Raw genomic sequence first — 18,712 nt, forward strand, 5'->3', positions numbered from 1 at the left:
CTGTAACATCCTCGCAAAGATATTCGTCAAATTACATTTTTTTTCGAAAACGCTGGGTTGTTTGCTGTAATTGTGCGCTGAGAAGGAAACAGTTGACTGTCGTAGCTGTCAGAATGCTTGTTATATGATGTTTATCATAAAGAAGTAAATACCCACATGAATCTTAAAGCTCTATGCTGAACCTATGCCTATTTACCTCACTATAAACAGTATCCGAACAATGCGATTAGTAAAATGACTAAGTATTATGCAATTTACAGCTGCTGCGCACGATTCTATCTTAGTTCACGAGACCTTTTGACTGCCTGTACATTAGTTTACAAGCATTCCACCCGAATGCCTCTTTAACCTTTTGATCGCTGAGTGACACTCGCGAACTCTACAGTATACGAGGTAAAAATAGACATGTCAGACCGATCTGTGATACGATAATGATTCTCAAAGTGGTTTAATTATCATACCTTGATAGGTTTAGTTACCACAATGACGGACATTTGTCCTCGTGAAATTTTACATTTTTAGGAGAAGAGGCATTAATTTCATCTTCTTTGTATCAAGAAAGATTCTTCATGACAACACGAGGAGCACTGTATCATCAAATAGAATGGTGAACCTTTATTATAGGTTTAAGAGTGAGCACTTGAATTGCTTGTTTCTGGGACAGAAACTTCCATAAAATCGTTTTTACGGTTGTTTGTACATTGTACACTTACTTATATTTTCAGTATTGGTGACAACAACATTCACAGACTCTCATTATTGCAGCGGTAGTGTAAGGAAACACCTATCACATTTATGTCCAAGAAAAGATCACCTGGTTTGGGGAGCATGTTTTAATACCAACAGGAAATCGTGTGTAAATTATCTCACTCCCTCCTCCTTCATATAATTGTGATTTTATATCAGGCATTTTGTGCCCTTATAAAAAATATTGAATTTTGACGAAATAAGTAATACAAATCCATGCTAAATCTGTTCAATTTTTTGAACATGAAAAATTTCATGACAGCATTCTAATCACCCGCTAGCATGGTCGATCAGTCACATTTTCGAAATGTGTAGACGGAATAAATCTAATTTTTACTTACATATCATCATCTGTTGATCAGAACGTAAAAAAGGATTACGTCAGATTTGTCATCGAGTCTTCATGTTACTATCAGAAGTACCTACAGCAGCTTCAACAACAACAGGACGTAATTAATTCGTTTAAAAGAAATTTGATGTCCTTTACTATCGTCCGATCCCAGAAATATAGTTACAAGATCTTGCACGTTTTCAAACTTATAGCCGAGGTGCCTTATTTTATCACTTTGTTCAATAACATTTTGTATCGGTATGATGTTGATTACTTTGTAGTACATTAAATCATGTCATAAATCGGTTTATGCTATCACTCTAGCTGTCACTGGCTGTGTTTACACTTTACAATCAATGGAGTTACTGCAGCTACACGAGTGCCTCGTTGATAATTGTCGACCAAAGTCTCAGTATTATTCATGAACTTATTCGGTAATTGGCTTGATTCCGGTTCATTTGTATTCACAGTGAAGGAATGAAGTTGAACGAAGACTGGTGCAAGTACCATGTATACCATAATCATCCAATATGGGCTCGTCTATACCTTTACTACTCCCTAAGATTTATTGATGCCCTTATGCTACCAGCGCGCATCAGACATGACTGACTATAGAGGTAATTTGCATAATTCTGGAGGGTTCACGGGTAAAGACTGCCTACAGTGTATGAGCGAATCAGTATGGCGGCCGAAAAGCGAGTAGCAATTGTCGGCGCCGGAGTCGCAGGTTTGACATCAATCAAAAGCTGTCTTGAGGAAGGACTTGAGCCGTTTTGTTTCGAGAGACACGACAAAATGGGTAAGTGAGCAACGAATGTAGAGTCTTCAATATTGGTAAGACCCTTCCGGGATTTATTTCAAAAGTCATACAATGCCATATGTTATTAAACTAACAGCGTTCCAGGCGTGTTCTCTCTCTGTCTCTGTCTGTCTGTCTGTCTGTCTGTCTCTCTCTCTCTCTCTGTCTCTCTCTCTCTCTGTCTCTCTCTCTCTGTCTCTCTGTCTCTCTCTCTCTCTCTCTCTCTCTCTCTCTCTCTCTCTGTCTGTCTGTCTGTCTGTCTGTCTCTCTCTCTCTCTCTCTCTCTCTCTCTCTCTCTCTCTCTCTCTCTCTCTCTCTCTCTCTCTCTCTCTCTCTCTCTCTCTCTCTCTCTCTCTTTGAAATGCGATCGCGACACAACCACATCGTTTGCTAATTTTGCTAAGACGTGCCTACTATCAATTTAATGAAACAATTTATTGAAAGTATGATATGTTGGTGATTACGTTTATGTTGTTTTTCATTACGAACGGTATCCAAAAAGGGTGTGCAAAGGTCGCGTGCGTCCACTTGAAAGGCTGTCGCGATTCTTTACAAAGGGGCGTATGAAGGACAAACATAGTTGTTCAAGGTCAAATCTCCGTCTCTATGACATGCAAAGAAATGAGTACAGCTGAACGGTTCAGACAGCACCGGTGCGTTGACCTAATTTCCCCGAGCTTAAACGGAGCGTCAAATCGTACTACCATAGCAGCTATTGAAATGTTCTGCACATCAATTTAGAAAAAAATATCTCTGAGTTTAGGGTTAATAACTTCAGACGGCACAAGCTACGATATTGTACACCTGAACTGGTATGATCTATTTTAGTAACACATATCTTTGAATGAAAACTAAAACTGGTATTGCGTGACTAAGCTTTAAGATGTTTTAACTTACACTCAGTTTGAATAGCTCCTTGCGGTACTAGATTATATATGAACTATGTCTGGACCTTTTAGAGTTACATTTATTTGAAACGTAAAGCATAGAATGACCACTGCTGAGTCTTACATTGATGACGTTAATAAGGTTAAAGGTTAATTTTTAAAAGGGGCCTTATAGTATTCAGGGGCTAAGAGTTAGGAATGTGTTGATTCGCTTCACTTCTTTCTGACAATTTCCACATTTAACCCTGATTCCTGGCCCTTACTGGACTTCATCTGACTCAAACACTAGGCAGTCGGGAATATACTAAAGTGACTTCGCATTGATTTTATATTTAAGTCTAGTAATTAGTCTGTGCCGAATTACTTGGTGTCTTTGTTTTGCATACGGAATTTTGTATATCATTCCTCTTTAGCCATATTCTTTTTGTACTTTTGCAAAATTGAAAACATACATAATCCGAACTGTAGATATTATAGGAAAGGTTTCATTAATTCTATGATAGAAATCAACAGATACAGGGTATTTGCCAGGTTGCGGTTTTACATTGGCCGCCACATTGTTAATGCTTGTTGTTTAGCAAAAGCCTTGACCGAGGTCATACCAGAGGTCAGGTAGACGTCAAAATTTAGAAAGCATAAATTGCTTTTATTCGTCACACATCATCTTCGGAATTGGCTGTCTTTCTTTCAATCAGGCGGTGTATGGTATTACACTAACGAGCTACGTCAAGGACAAGGAAGCGCCATCTATGATTCTGTCGTAACCAACTCAAGCAAGGAATTTATGTCATTTTCGGACTTCCCTTTCCCGAAGGAATATCCGCCCTTTATTGGTCACCGATTAGTTCTTCGTCATATCAAAAACTATGCACAACATTTCGATCTCGAGAAGCACATTCGGTTCAACACAAACGTTATCGACGTACAGCGCAACAACGATGGCAAGTATTGGAAGTTACAGATCAAAGACAATGATGGCAAGCTTTCCACTGAAGAGTTTGATTACGTCATGATTTGCACCAGCGTTTTCAACATGGCTAACACGCCTCAATATCCTGGCCTGGAAAACTTCGTTGGGACCAAACTCCACGCTAACGAGTACCGAGAAGCCAGTATATTCAAGGGAAAGAAGATTATAGTTGTCGGTGAGCCAGTCTGACAGTACAGCCTAATCGGCTAGGTTGAAATATGAATATCTGGATTATATCTATATATTTTGTATACACTTCGAAATATTTCAATACATAAAGTAAACAAACCAATACTCAGTAGAGTCACGTTGATAATGACAAAAATGAACAGAGGTGAAAGCAAAATCAAATTTATTTTACCTTGATACGATGGAGCAATCCACGCAATACGGCCTTTTCCAAAGTTCCTTCCTAGATGTCACGGGAATATTAACAATTTTATTGTTTATTTAAATGACACCAAGGTGGCTCAGCGACCGGCGGAGAAATATCAGCTGAACTTGCGAGAAATGGCACTGAGGTAATACTTTGGATCGGTTAATCTAGTGTTTTTAGTTTTGCGTGTGTGCGTGTGTGTGACATGATTAGGTTGAAGGTTATATTATTGAATGTTATTATTTGTTTAAGCATATTTGATATTTGGAAAACATGTTAATTGCACGATGGCCTTCAAAAGCATCGAACAAGGGTATAGCAAAAAAGAATGTACTAGAAAGACTAAACCATGCTTGCTCTCGTTCTCGTTCTGTCTGGTGCTAAGCGACTAAGTTGGAGCGTCCTGAAAATGCGTTAGCTCTAATATTTTAAGAAAAATAGCTTTACTACTAAAGCTTTTTTCATTGATAAAAATGAAGCTTGGCCGTTTTAAGTTCCAATCAAAGGCAAACGCGAGCTTGTGCAAGTAAGCTTCAAAAAGGGTATCATCTTTGTTTAGGAAAGAACACACACGATGCAGATTTCGCTGTCTTTTCGTCCCTTTTGGACGGTTTATTATCAGATATTATATTTCCGACTTGGTGAACATGTTATCTCTACTTGACCTTATATACTATGTGTTAGTTTTAGGTGTAATGGAATTGCAAAGCTTATTAAAATTTCTGTTTTTATTTGCAACTCAGGTATATCTTAGCATGCGACATGGCACTTGGATTGTCCCTCGTATTTGTCCGGACGGTCGCCCCCTGGACACCACCGTCTTTACTCGCCACTTGTTCAGATCGCCAGCAAGGCAAATGGCATTGCTGGAGAGCCTGTGTAAAAGTAGAATGAATGATCACCAAACATATGGTTTACAGGTTAGTTGTGAATAAATTTATGACTTGACTCAGTAAACATAATTACAACATTCCACGTAGCTTCTAGCCGATATAATACATATAGGAAGCCAAATTTACCGTTAAAAACTCACCTTTTAGTTTTCAATAAATAAGTCTATTATAAGACAAAGTCGGTTTATTCGACATGATTATCAACATTAATAACTAAGTTCAACGCTTGTGCATTACAGAACTCTGGTTGAAACTTTGTCGAGATAAAAATGTACATTGGTGATAGAACTTTCAAGTCGACAAGATTGCATTCTAAATTGGCTTACCTGCGTGAATTGGAGCAAAAGAATTTTTCAACTGAAGTGATACAGAAGCTGATATGTTAACCTTGTCAAATACCTGTTTGCGTATTATATACCGGTGTAGAACATTTGACATGTCCACATCATATTAACATAATCTTCTTATACAACAACATATACGCTATTCTGAAATTTCACCAGATAGGATGATCATAAAATACAACTATTTGAGTGACCGTGAGGTTTTTCTTGTGAATCTTTGCTACTTGAAACATCTACTTACCAGATGTGAACTGAATGTGCTCAAGTGGTGTACAACAGGTTCATTACATAGTACTGCGGTTCACAGAACCATCAGATATCTGTCAGATATCAATATATTTGTAGCAAGTATCATCAAGTTTGGTGTACGAAATTCGGAGTTATATCACTAATTACAAAAGCTTATTTAAAAATGCAAATAAGCGGATAATTGACAAGACACTAACAGTATCATCATAATGTTCTGAGATCGTCATCGGTGAAAAGTTTCATGAAATTTTGTGCAGTATTTTTTTAACATATGTCAAAACTGTCATGACTGTCTCCATAGCAAACCTTTGAAAAAATGATATGTCATAATTTCAGAAATATGAAAGTCACAGTAACCAATATCTAACGACTTTTTACAATTGGCGTACGGTACCTATCAAATCTGAATCCATTCAAGTGCTCTTGAGTTATCATGTAAACAGACAGACAGAAAGACAGACAGACAGATAGATAGACAGACACACTACCACATACTGACAGTCAGACAGGTAGACAGACATCGCTACAATGATAAGAGACGAACAGCTTTAGCAATACTCGATGTGCACCATTTTAAAAAAGCGCTGTATTACAGTCCAGGATTGGGATAGCTTATCATTTAAGCACATGATATCCTTAAACTAACTTTCTATAATATGGCATATCGTATGTCTATATACAACTTCTATGTTCAGGCCAAAGAGATATACCCAGCATGGAAGCGTTTAATGATTTGTGATGACATGCACGATAGGCTTGCCCAAGGTCAGATTAAACCAATGGTTGACATCAAAGAGTTTCTGAAAAATGACGTCGTTTTCGAAGATGGCACTACTCTTGAGAACGTTGATGGAGTTATCTTTGCTACAGGATATGGCTTTAACGTACCGATTATCGACGACTCATGGCTCTACGGTAACGTATGATATACGCGGAGTACAACCGTACTGTGTACAATGCTTTGTGTCAGTTGCAAGTGTATTTTAGAAAAATGAATAACATTAATCTGTTGGTCTCTAAAATGTCCTTTAGCTTTGTTGCCTGTCCTATTAAATACATAATTAATGATGCAAATATATAAACAAAGAAATCAGCTGATAGACTGGTAGTCTGATGTGCAGCAGAAAATGTCGATTTTAGCATTGCATTGTCTGATCTGACGGAAATTAAAAAATAAGGTAACTGGAAGAATTACTTTCGCAATGAATGCCAACTTATGCAAGAGTAGAATGAAGCTGATTTGCTGAAAGAGTAACGATAATACACATCATTATCGCCGAATGTTTTGCAATTCGTGAATATACATACCTGTACGATTATACATCTTACTTAAATATGAATGGTGAAGAAAGACATGATAAGGTTATTCTCACGAAATCACAATAACCAGAAAACACTTTTTGTGATGCACATCACATTCTTTGGTAAATTTTCTTTCGCAGACGAATCAGGCAAAGCTGAGGTGTACAAGTACGTCTTCCCGTTGCGTCTGGATCACCCCGAGAGGTTGGCGCTCATATGTATATGTACTCCTCTCGGATCTAATTGGCCACTGGCCGAACTACATGCCCGCTTAGCAAGCCAAGTCTTTGCGGGAAATATTGTATTGCCTGAAAAAGCTATGATGAAGATGGATATTGATCACAAGATAAAATATGAGAAGTACACGCAGTATCAAGTAGGTTCAATCATATGAATACATCTTGTATAGACGGTATTAAAATTAGGCGACCACTTTTTTGGAAAAAGACAACATGACAGCCCTGCGCCCACACAGAACTTGACGGGGTACAAAACGTCGATCTAGCCACAGAGTAACATAGACAGAGTGGTAACGCCTGCATGCCTTTTGTTCCATGGTCGTCTCGGTAGACTATTGGCTTTTCATATTAAAATGAGTTTCAAAGGTGTTAAACTTTTTGGAGGCTTTGTTTGTGGTTGATAATTGCAAGAGATTATGCGAAATATACGACGAGATGGCATCGTACTGCCAGTTGCGTAGCAACCATAGTTACTTTGTGAGCTCTCAGGCCAGAAACACTGCTTCACGCCAAACAAAACATAACACGCCAGCAGTTTCATAAACATGTCCTTCCTTGACGTACGTGTGAAAGACGGTATGACTGACCGTAAACCATTGAGTAAAACCAGACAGTATCGATAAAAGACTTTCAAATTTGGTTCAAACACACTCATTATATATTCATAAAAATATGAGAGGAATTTTTAAAACGGTAAAACTCACTTTCCTGAAGCTCAAAACACTCCCGTTTTCGCCAGCACGTCAATTCTGCTCAGCACCACACGAAAACAACAACACAAACTTTGTCGAACATACTTTCGCTTAACAATTGGCGAAAATCCGAAAATTAACGAAGGATTCATGGTCGGCACTCTTCGGAAAAGAGAGGCGAGAGCAACCTGAGGCGAGGCGAACATGGATGGGTTACGTAACTGCTTCACGCCTTACACAATACCCGTTGCGACTCTACCTATCTATCTCTATGATCTAGCCAAAAACGACGTTCTGCATCCCGTCTATTAGTTATGCATAGTTTACTTTACTACTTTAATGGAAGATGCGCTTCGCACCTTTTGGTCGTCTTTAATAGCAAACGATCCGCTGTTCCAATTATACGGCTTCCATCCGACTACATCACTGTCTTCGATCACTGTCACCCTAATTACATATTTACGACATCACGTGGTTGTAGGGTGACATGAATCTTTGTGTAGGAATTCGAATGTATCGGTTGTTTTTGTGTGTGTTCTCCTGTCAAGACTTTGTTTGTTGTTATATTCATACGCCCTTGAAAAATGACTAGATCAAGATATATTACCTCTTGTGTCGAACTTTCATATGAAAATTCGAAAATAGGGTATTGTTTATTGATTTTGGCAATGAATTCGACTAGTTCATGTTGTGTTCATAAAAGATTGTGAAATCTTTACCCCTGTGCTATTTATGTCTCCTATTGTTGAATGATTTTCCTTTCTAGATCGTAGAATATGATGTCGTCTATTTCTTGGAATGATTTGGATCCCTTTGAGCATCCACAGATTTATTGATAACATTTGTTGATACAATTTGTTGTCGAATTCGAATGTGTTTCCTTTTGAGTATTAGTGTTAGCTTAGATAACATATGCTCCCTGTGTGGCTTTTTTGATTTTGTAAACGTTTTTTGTTTCATGTAAGGCTTTGCCAACTAGTTTCATTGCTTCATCGTGCATACAGTGTTTGTGTACATAGTAACAACTTCAAGTGTGACGAGAATTTGTATTGTTCGGAACTCGGACAGTTTCTGTTTTCCGTTTAAGGTCCGTTGAATCTCGTATGTATGTTTTTTGTTTGGCGACGATTGGTTTAATGTAGTAGTCTATGAATTCAGGGATGTTGTGTGTAGGACTTGAACAACCGCTAATGATTGGTCTTACTACAAATGTTGCACCGGGCGGGGGAGTTTTGTGTACTTCAGGTAATAGATACCACTGTGGTATTCCTGTAGTTTCATTTGTAGGATCAAGGTATTTGTATGTATCGAGATCAATGTATTATTTATCGTACAATTCTGAAGCAAGATTGTGTATTTCCATGTTGATGCTATTATGTAATCTGTTGTGTCGATGGAGGCAATGCCTCTACCCTTGTGGAGTGGTTCGGTTGCTGAACTTCCTTTTTCTGTAATTTATTTAGCTACTGTTAAATCACTAAAACACAGCACAAGGGGAAATACAAAATTATCGGAAGAGCTCTTAAGACTGATCAGGTACAAGTTTTCCCGACAGGCCTGTACATCGGACTAACCCAACATTTGCAGAAAAATTTCGGGAACAATAGAATTGGTTGATGGGCCATAATACCAAAGTGGTCAATTTTTGTGTGGGCGCGGGGCTGGAATGATAAATTTCAAATCCTGAGATAATCAGGATAATTGAAACGCCTTGATATATGACTTTGATAGTTATTTAAAGGCGACACATACCGTAAAACAAAGATTTGCACTTATGATCAAACGTGTCATTAAGCTTTAAAGAATTCTCTTCCTGAATCCAAAACCAAGAAAGAGTGTAACTATACAAACGTTTCTGATGACATAGGATTTCAAATCCAAAATGGCCGTTTCATCATATGTTTACTCTATATTGAAATTAGGGTATTTGATCGATTTGCGGAAGCAAGACTGTGAAAAAGTTCATTACTATGTGATTTATATTTAAAATCCAAAATGGCTGCTCCATCATATGCGTACTGTATGGGGAAGATGGGTATTATCGATTTTCCCAACGCAAGCCTGTGAAAACTTCATTTACTGTGTCATTTACTCTACATGCTTCAAAATCATCCGACACAGGGAGCAAACTATAAAAAACTATGCCTCCCCGCAGCACGCATTTGCGTCCGTAATGAGGAATAGTGATATAACCTCCAGCCAATCACAGTTCGTCTTTCTCACTCGAAACAGATTCCAGGCCCACCATTGGTTGAAGAAATAGCCGAGATGATTGGTGTGAGACCTTCATTTTGGCGTCTCCTCCTGTCGGATCCAAAACTGGCCATGGCGCACGAGTATGGTCCCATGGTACCGTACTGGTATCGATTGCAAGGACGAGGTGCATGGCCTGGTGCCAGGGACAGAATATTAAATGCGGAAGAAAACACAAGATTTATCTTGAAGGGGTATCCTTCTTGCGAAGAAGAGATAAACTGAGAGCATTATCTGTTCGCCCGCTAACGGAATTGAACCATTGTTCTATGTGCATTTATGTATCTGCCTAGAAGTTAGATATCTAGAAAACAGCTGATTTCACGACAATGATATCCAGAAACCGATGGAAGGTATGAAATTTGGAGGGCTGATCAATGACTGACTTTAATTTTTAGTGTTAACATTTTTCTTGTTACGTAATAAAGCATCGCTATCAGGCGGCCATTGTCTTACTTTATTGGCTCGGAATCTGGCCAATAATTGGCCAATAAGTCAAACCATGGCTGAGGCAGAAATATGTTAGAGGCGCACTATGCCAACATATTGTTTCAATTTGTTCCACCATCAGATTCAATTTGAATACAGAAGGCCACTTTGTTTTGCTAATTCCAAAGTGCATTACTCAGACTTGACCTTACCTATTTTAAACTTTAATTTGCGAAAAAATTTCAAATAGCTTACCAATTTGATGGCCTTTAATACGATGAATCTTCCTCTAAGACAGGACATCTGGTATTTTCAATGTGTGTATGATTTACGAGAAATTCATCTTTAGATTCTACATGATATGTATAGATTGATAAAGCATACTTTGATAAAATAGCATACAGACGAGACATATGACAGAAAGACGGACGGGAAAACACACCTACCAAGACCAACATTGAGACACCTGGAGCTATAGAAAACGTTGTATTTTGAGCCGTGGCGTAAGTCCGCTTGTCTGTTTGGAAATAATGGCTACGGATTTGCAACGAGACTAAGTTTAGGGCAGCCGAAGATAGTGGGCTAAACTTCATGAGCAAACCAAGACTTCATCGAGACAGAAAGAAATTAAATCTATACCTTCTCAAAATTTACAATTCGTGTAATAAGTGCTAGAATTACGACAGTTAACTTTGGATGAAATGTCAAGCGTATAATGTATTATTTCCAAAACTCTCTGTGGTATGATAATGTGCAATGTTACTAAATTGAAAATTGGTCCTACCAAGTCCTTTTATCGAAACTTAGCAATGTTTTATGGAATAAAACATCGGATTAAGAATAATTTGATATCTAATCGTTTGTTATGAGAGAGAGAGAGAGAGAGAGAGAGAGAGAGAGAGAGAGAGAGAGAGAGAGAGAGAGAGAGAGAGATAGTAAGATGCAATGTGTACTTGAATGTCTTTGGTTGCCGAGGATGTGTCCATCGTTCTAACGAATAAGGAAAGCTACGGACGGATACAGTAGACATTTGTAATCCTCAACTATCGAAATGGACGCCCGATTTCACAAGAAGACTTCATATTACACGCGTAAGGACACCAACCGATAATGGTTAGTGGTGAATTGTTGGCACTTAGAGTCCAACTCAATGACAGACAGTCAACGAAGCAGAAAGACATACAAAAAATTTAACGGAATAGATGAATTACTTTAAATACAGTAGGAGAGTTATTATACTATCTTGATACACTGTTCTTCGGTGTGAAACATCAAGTTAGCGCATGGCAGCTGCACAAAACCTAAGTAAGCATTTCATAGTTGTTGTAGTTGGACAGATCTCCAGGAAGTTCTTTTTTCTTGGGTTCTCTGTTAAAATCATGCAAACTTTCTTCGGTGAAAACGATCTCTTGCTGCTACAATTGATCGATGGCTTTTTGTTTTCGCCCTGTGGTCACCAGAAGCTGGGTGTTTCAGTGGGCAACCGTCACCCTGTACAGAGTTTTCTCAAACACCTCCTACTCAAGCGTATTTTAAAAGTAAAACTTCATTTAATGAATATCTGTTAAGCTTAAGATTCGAAGCTCTTCAAATTCCGGTGCTCTTCTTTAAATTACTTTGCGGAGACAACATAGATTAGTAGCAATTATAGAACAATTTGCCTCCTATTTTCATTCATTGCCGAATCCCTAGGCTTATAACCAGCTGAGGCATTTGCCCTTAGACCTCAAAAACCTTGCGGTAGAATGTTGCCATTTCGTTAGAAACAATACAACAGATATCGCATTGGTCATCATCCACGCTCTTCATAAACCAAAGTACAGCTTCAAATAACTAATTATTAATTCTTTCTACGGCAGGAAGTTCCCTAGAAACTTTACTCGTGACTATATAGAACTCCCACAAATCCGCTAAATGTCGACTTGTAAATACTACTATGAAAAACACGGATAGAACTAATTTGGGTGGATAGGATATTTAGTGATATTTTGGTTAATCAGCACATCGAAGCTTATCTACTTTCGTTTTCGCCTTTTTTTGGTTTATCTTTGCAATGCACTTGTTGTTATGGGTAATTTACAATATTGCAACTTTCAGCAATAGGACACATAATACGTTTTATAAATTTTAACAATTCAATTCCACTCTCCCAAAGTCGTTCCAATTGTGTCCAAAGTGAATTGTTATCGCCCCTTGCAAATATGAAGAGAAATACCGAATCATTATTCTCTTTTATGACGTACTGATTACTAGAGCAATACGTGAATTACTGAAATTGAAAGTGATGCGTCAAAATCAACATCGTTAAGTCAATGGCAATGGCATATAACGGTTATTACAATGGAGGAAAGTCATATCAATTCAACCAGCATGACCACTTCATTCAAAAGAGCATGTATACAGAGAATGTCCGATATTGTTTCAGTGTGTAAATTTCAATACATAATAAATTCCCACAGAAATTCTTAATTGAAATTTTAAATAACAAAGAGCTGGCGAGTCATGTTACAATCGAAAGCAGTTAGAGGTTTACAGTCACCTGTAATCTAAATATGACCACAGAGGCGTTTCTTTTTATTCAAAATGTCAAAATGTCCATGTGAGGGCGCTGTTTTTAAAAAGCAGCCATCCGCTTAAAATCTGTGATTGGTTAGATTTCCTCTTTTCATGGTAACTGTTGCAAAATTGAAACAGATGACAGTATACCTTTAAAGGTGAACAGCTATATGTCATATAACTTCATTGATAGGACATGAGAATTACGTGATTCAAGTAAACGAGAACAAAACACAATTCTTTAATGATTTAGCTTTGAGGTGTTTTATTAAAATTGAAAAACAAATCTAAAATAATTACGCTCTCCTTTCATGCAATTAATCACAATACGAATATTTCATTGAATAAAGGTAGTGAAGTTAATTACAAAAAAAATCACAGACACGGTAAAACATTTAGAAAATCCACGACAGTAGGGCTTTGGGGCATGTCACACTGTTTTGCGACCGGGATATCGTCTAGTGTTCATAGACACTAAAGAAAAAATTATGAAATGATCGCAACAAATTGGAGTATCAAAAATGAATACTCGTTATGCTCCATTTGTGAAGAGAAGGGGTAAAATTCGAAATGTTAAAGGAAAGTTGTCGTCAGAACTGCGCATATGCGACTTCTTATTTACAAACAATGTATTTCATGCACTATATATAGATGCATCATGTCAACATAGCAACAACATTAAAATTTAGCGCTGTACATTATGATAACCATATTTTAAATTTAATTTCATCGATCGCCAACGTACGTTGGATACAATGTTTGTATCGGTCGTAGGGGTCCCTAGGGACCTTTGAACGCAGTTCCGACGACTACCTCCCTTCAATGTTACTTAAAGACCTAAAAATATATATCAAAGAAATTGATATCGCCCGTAAGTGTGCATGGTACTATCATGCAATTGCTATTTGTTACAAAATAATTAAAGGAACACATAGTGCAAAACGTCAATTCTTTTACGTCGGCACATTTAATAAATTCAAATCCAGTCATAGGGCTATACTTGAGGTATTATGCGCCTCGAAAGTGAAAGACGTAAAGTTCTGCTCAAATTTTTCTCAAGGAAGCTTTCAAGCGTTCGTTTTCAAAATCAAGAATAAAATCGGGGGTCACCGTGCAAATGTTGGTACGAGAGAAACCTAGATTTATCGATATTTGAAATTCAAATGGCCGCCGTACCTGTGTTAATTGTATGGCAAAAAATGACAATTTCATGAAACTAAAACTGTGGAAGCCTTTCTTAGTCAGAGGTAATTTAAGCATTTTAGCAAGACCACCCTATATTTATCAGCTCCATAATTTGTCGCGCAATGACAAATTGTCATAATAATAGCCAGCAATCGTCAGCAACGCTTTTGATACTTCCAAGGTAATGAACGCCAAGTACTAAAACACACTTTTATTTTGTGTAGTGTAATAAACTGTTCTTAAGATACCGGACAAAGAGATAGATACATGGTACATACGGAAAGACACTGTTGCAACTGTATAGCTCCTTCAAGTGAATAAGGTAGTTAACGTGCATAAAATTATATATTTTATTCAATAGAAGCACAAGCAAAATGAGGTTTTCTCAACGGCATTCAATATTCTATCCCTGGCACCAGGCCATGCACCATGTCCTTGCAATCGATACCAGAACGGTACCATGAGACCTTACTCGTACGCTATGGCCAGTTTTGGATCCGACAGGAGAAGACGCTAGAATGAAGGTTTCACACCAAGCACCTCGGCTATGTCATCAAAAGTTGGTGGGCCTGGAATCTGTATTGAAGAAACAATTCTGAATATAATAACGACGTTACGATGTACTACGTTTCCGCAGTACGGTCCAGCTTGAAGTAAGTGCTAAAGTTGATTTGCATTGGGACAGTTTTTCGGACTCTAGTATTTTAAAAATACCTTTATTCTCATATACTGCTTACATCGACTTGCTTTGAACCCCACTGGAATATAAGGTCTTAGAGAGCAAGGTGGGCAGGTCCGTCTTAAATTTGAAACGTATCCAATAGCAAGCTTATCAAAGATTATTATACACCTGCGTCTGTAACTTATGGTGCTTCGTCGTACAGTCTCGGTATATCAGAGGACGCTAAGTCCAATTACTTTGACGCGGAGTATAGTCATGACCTCAGGTCAATAGGATGCTATTTGACCTTTGCCCTCAAAACACATTTACGTCAACTAGTAGGAAAAGAGAGAACATTTTTTGCATTTTTTACAAAACAAGTATACTTCTTATCATTAAGTACTTCACGTATAAAGTTTTGCCGTACAAACTGTACGAATCAAAGGAGAAAGATGCGAACTATCGCCGATTTTTGCCCTTTCCATTGAATTACAGGATAGGTGTGGTACGTACAGGACATGTTGCCGCCACACACCAAATATATCAATTGTCTGGCATTTATTTTGTGGGTTTTTCTAACTTGAAAATACAGATGTTTGAATCCCAGTTGCTCCCCTTCTCTGGTAATATAGAGGGCGTGACTTAAGTCTAACTCTAACCCAAGTCTAAGCCTAAGCCTAAGCCTAACCCTAAAACTAACTTAAGCCTAACACTAACCCGAACCATCGGAAATACATATAAACAAACAAGCAAGTATACAAATAAATAAATAAACTGCTCTTCATTGACAAATATAAACAAAGCAGCTTTTCGCTGTTATTTTATTAAAAATAACAAACAAACACAAACACCTTACACACAAACAAACACAGACACACATAAACAGGGAAGAAGAGCTTCCTTGTGCTGTAACCTGAGAGTGGTATTGTCCAATGTATCGGAATTTGCCCGATGGTAAAACAAGCAAGGGCTCTTCTTTTTGACAGGGAGGTGACACATGATTAGATATTTTATAACAGTATGAGATAAAATTCCTTGCTATAGCTAAGGCATGTTGGCTCGTTAATATGACCCCTGCTATATGTCAGGCTTAACTCCTGAGGCCAAAAGCCAAGTAATTTTTACCCTAAAGCGCCCTCTACCGACTGCAATGTATTGAGGGTAATAAAATGACGTCAAAATACCGACATAGAAAGGAATATACAAAGACTCTAGCCAAAGTAACAGTTCCAAGGGAGGGCCTTTTATGCCTTTGGAACAAATAACATTTACATAAAAAGGCTTGTTTTTCTCATGTTTTATCTTCTGATCGATGTCTGTCTTCATGGTAGCTTTCTCTGGCAGTACAATATTCCCAGCAAAGACTCGGCTTGCTAGCCGGGCCTGTATTTCCCCTAATGGCCAATGAGGTCCGTAAGGACTGTATATACTGATCACGGCCAACCTCTCAGGATGCTCTGGGCGAACTGGGAAGACGTACTTGTACACCTCAGCTTTGCCCGTTTCGTCTATTAAAGAAGAAAAATTGAGACATTTGCAATGGTTATACGTTTTCTGCTTATACAAGTTCTGCACTCGACTGAAATTCGATTCAATTCTATGTAAAACAATGAAAAGAAAGAAATATAATTAATCGTTACTTCCTATATACGTTTGTACGACCACTATGTTCAGTTTACCCTGTGATGAAAACAGTTAACATATATACACACAAAGTAAGACCCTGCAGGTAGAATGTTGGACATCAATTAACAATTTTTACCATGATAACAACCTATTGGGTTTGAGATTGGACGTATTGTGCTGTCATTATCGTTGCAATAGTAACTGCACTGTCCATCTTCCAATCGCAAGCTGAAAACTAGCGTTCACTTTAAAAACTGGCAATTGTTTCATCTAGTTGCTGACACAGAGGGCGCTTCTAAAATTCAATACCAGAGTTGTTTTCTTATGTCCTCGTTCATATGCACGACAGTGTTTTTTTTTCAATTTCTTTGTCATAGTATCATTATTTTGTATCACTTGCAAGATGGATAATAATACATACTGGCTAATAAAAGGGATGTATTTGATTAATGGCATGTTGTAAAAAATACTTTGCACGTTCCGTATTTGTTTATTTATAAGCGCTCAAACAGTATCGCGACACCCGTGAATTTAGTTGAGTACGTAACACCTTTTGCTGCTTGCATAGTACATTATGAACCCTTGCGTGGTAAGTCAAGAAACCGCTGGCGCGACTATTAATCTACCATAATGATCATACAGAACTTAGAGAGTGGGGTAAACTACAAGGTAAAAAATATTCAGTAACTTTAAGCATGTATGTATGTATGTATGTATGTATGTATGTATGTATGTATGTATGTATGTATGTATGTATGTATGTATGCCTGCCTGCCTGCCTGCCTGCCTGCCTGCCTGCCCGCACGCATGTACATACTTACGTGTGTGTGTGTGTGTGTGTGTGTGTGTGTGTGTATGTATGTATGTATTTTTGTACACCACTTCGACAAAAACATCCTCGCAAAGATATTCGTCAAATTACATTTTTCGAAAACGCTGGGTTGTTTGCTTTAATTGTGCGCTTCGAAGGAAACAGTTGACCGTCGCAGTTGTCAGAATGCTCGTTATATGATGATCATCAGAAAGAAGCCAATACCCACATGAATCTTAAAGCTCTATACTGAACCTTTGCCTATTTACCTCACTATAAACAGTATCCGAACAATGCGATAAGTAAAATGACTAAGTATAATGCAATTTACTGCCGCTGCGCACGATTCTATCTTAGATCACGAGACCTTTTGACTGCCTGTACATTAGTTTACAAGCATTCCACCCGAATGCCTCTTTAACCTTTTGATCGCTGAGTGACACTCACGAACTCTACAGTATAAGAGGTAAATATAGACATGTCAGACAGATCTGTGATACGATAGTGATTCTCAAAGTGGTTTAATTATCATACCTTGATAGGTTTAGTTACCACAATGACCGACAATTGTCCTCGTGAAATTTTACATTTTTAGGAGAAGAGGCATTACTTTCATCTTCTTTGTATCAAGAAAGATTCTTCATGACAACACGAGGAGCACTGTATCATCAAATACAATGGTGAACCTTTATTATAGGTTTAAGAGTGGAGCGAATCTCTAGCACTTGAACTGCTTTTTTCTAGGGCAAAAACTTCCATACAATCATTTTGACGCCTGTTTGTACATTGTATACTTACTTATATTTTCAGTATTGGTGACAACAAAATTCACAGACTCTCATTATTGCAGCGGTAGTGTAAGGAAACACCTATCACATTGATGTCCAAAAAAGATCACCTGGTTTGGGGAACATGTTTCAATATAAGAAGGAAATTGTGTGTAATTATCTCACTCCCTCCTCTGTGTATGTATGTATGTATGTATGTATGTATGTATGTATGTATGTATGTATGTATGTATGTATGTATGTATGTATGTATGTATGTATGTATGTATGTATGTATGTATGTACGTACGTACGTATGTATGTACGTATGTATGTATGTATGTATGTATGTATGTATGTATGTATGTATGTATGTATGTATGTATGTATGTATGTATGTATGTATGTATGTATGTATGTATGTATGTATGTATGTGCGTGCGTGCGTGCGTGCGTGCGTGCGTGCGTGCATGCATGCACGCACGCACGCACGCACGCACGCACGTACGTACATACGTACGCACGTACGTACGTACGTACGTATGTACGTACGTATGTTTGTATGTATGTATGTATGTATGTATGTATGTATGTA

At 37.9% G+C, this 18,712-nt stretch overlaps 1 protein-coding gene across 2 annotated transcripts in view; it reads left to right on the forward strand.

Moving 5' to 3' along the window:
* The first annotated feature begins 1,756 nt into the window (after positions 1-1,756).
* The window catches only part of LOC139127342 (dimethylaniline monooxygenase [N-oxide-forming] 2-like), a 43,899-nt gene continuing 26,943 nt past the window's right edge, over positions 1,757-18,712 (forward strand). Inside the window, exons 1-7 of one of the 2 annotated variants that reach the window (XM_070693258.1) lie at positions 1,757-1,877; positions 3,460-3,909; positions 4,200-4,255; positions 4,854-5,030; positions 6,292-6,511; positions 7,039-7,274; positions 10,062-11,290. In XM_070693258.1, coding sequence (XP_070549359.1) covers positions 1,760-1,877; positions 3,460-3,909; positions 4,200-4,255; positions 4,854-5,030; positions 6,292-6,511; positions 7,039-7,274; positions 10,062-10,307 — 1,503 coding nt within the window. In that variant the 5' untranslated portion in view covers positions 1,757-1,759 and the 3' untranslated portion in view covers positions 10,308-11,290. Of the gene's footprint in view, positions 1,878-3,459; positions 3,910-4,199; positions 4,256-4,853; positions 5,031-6,291; positions 6,512-7,038; positions 7,275-10,061; positions 11,291-18,712 lie in introns of those variants that run through there. The other variant, XR_011550980.1, reaches the window with a different exon arrangement.

Source organism: Ptychodera flava, unplaced genomic scaffold, assembly GCF_041260155.1.
Source record: "Ptychodera flava strain L36383 unplaced genomic scaffold, AS_Pfla_20210202 Scaffold_31__1_contigs__length_3010019_pilon, whole genome shotgun sequence".
Lineage (NCBI taxonomy): Eukaryota > Metazoa > Hemichordata > Enteropneusta > Ptychoderidae > Ptychodera > Ptychodera flava.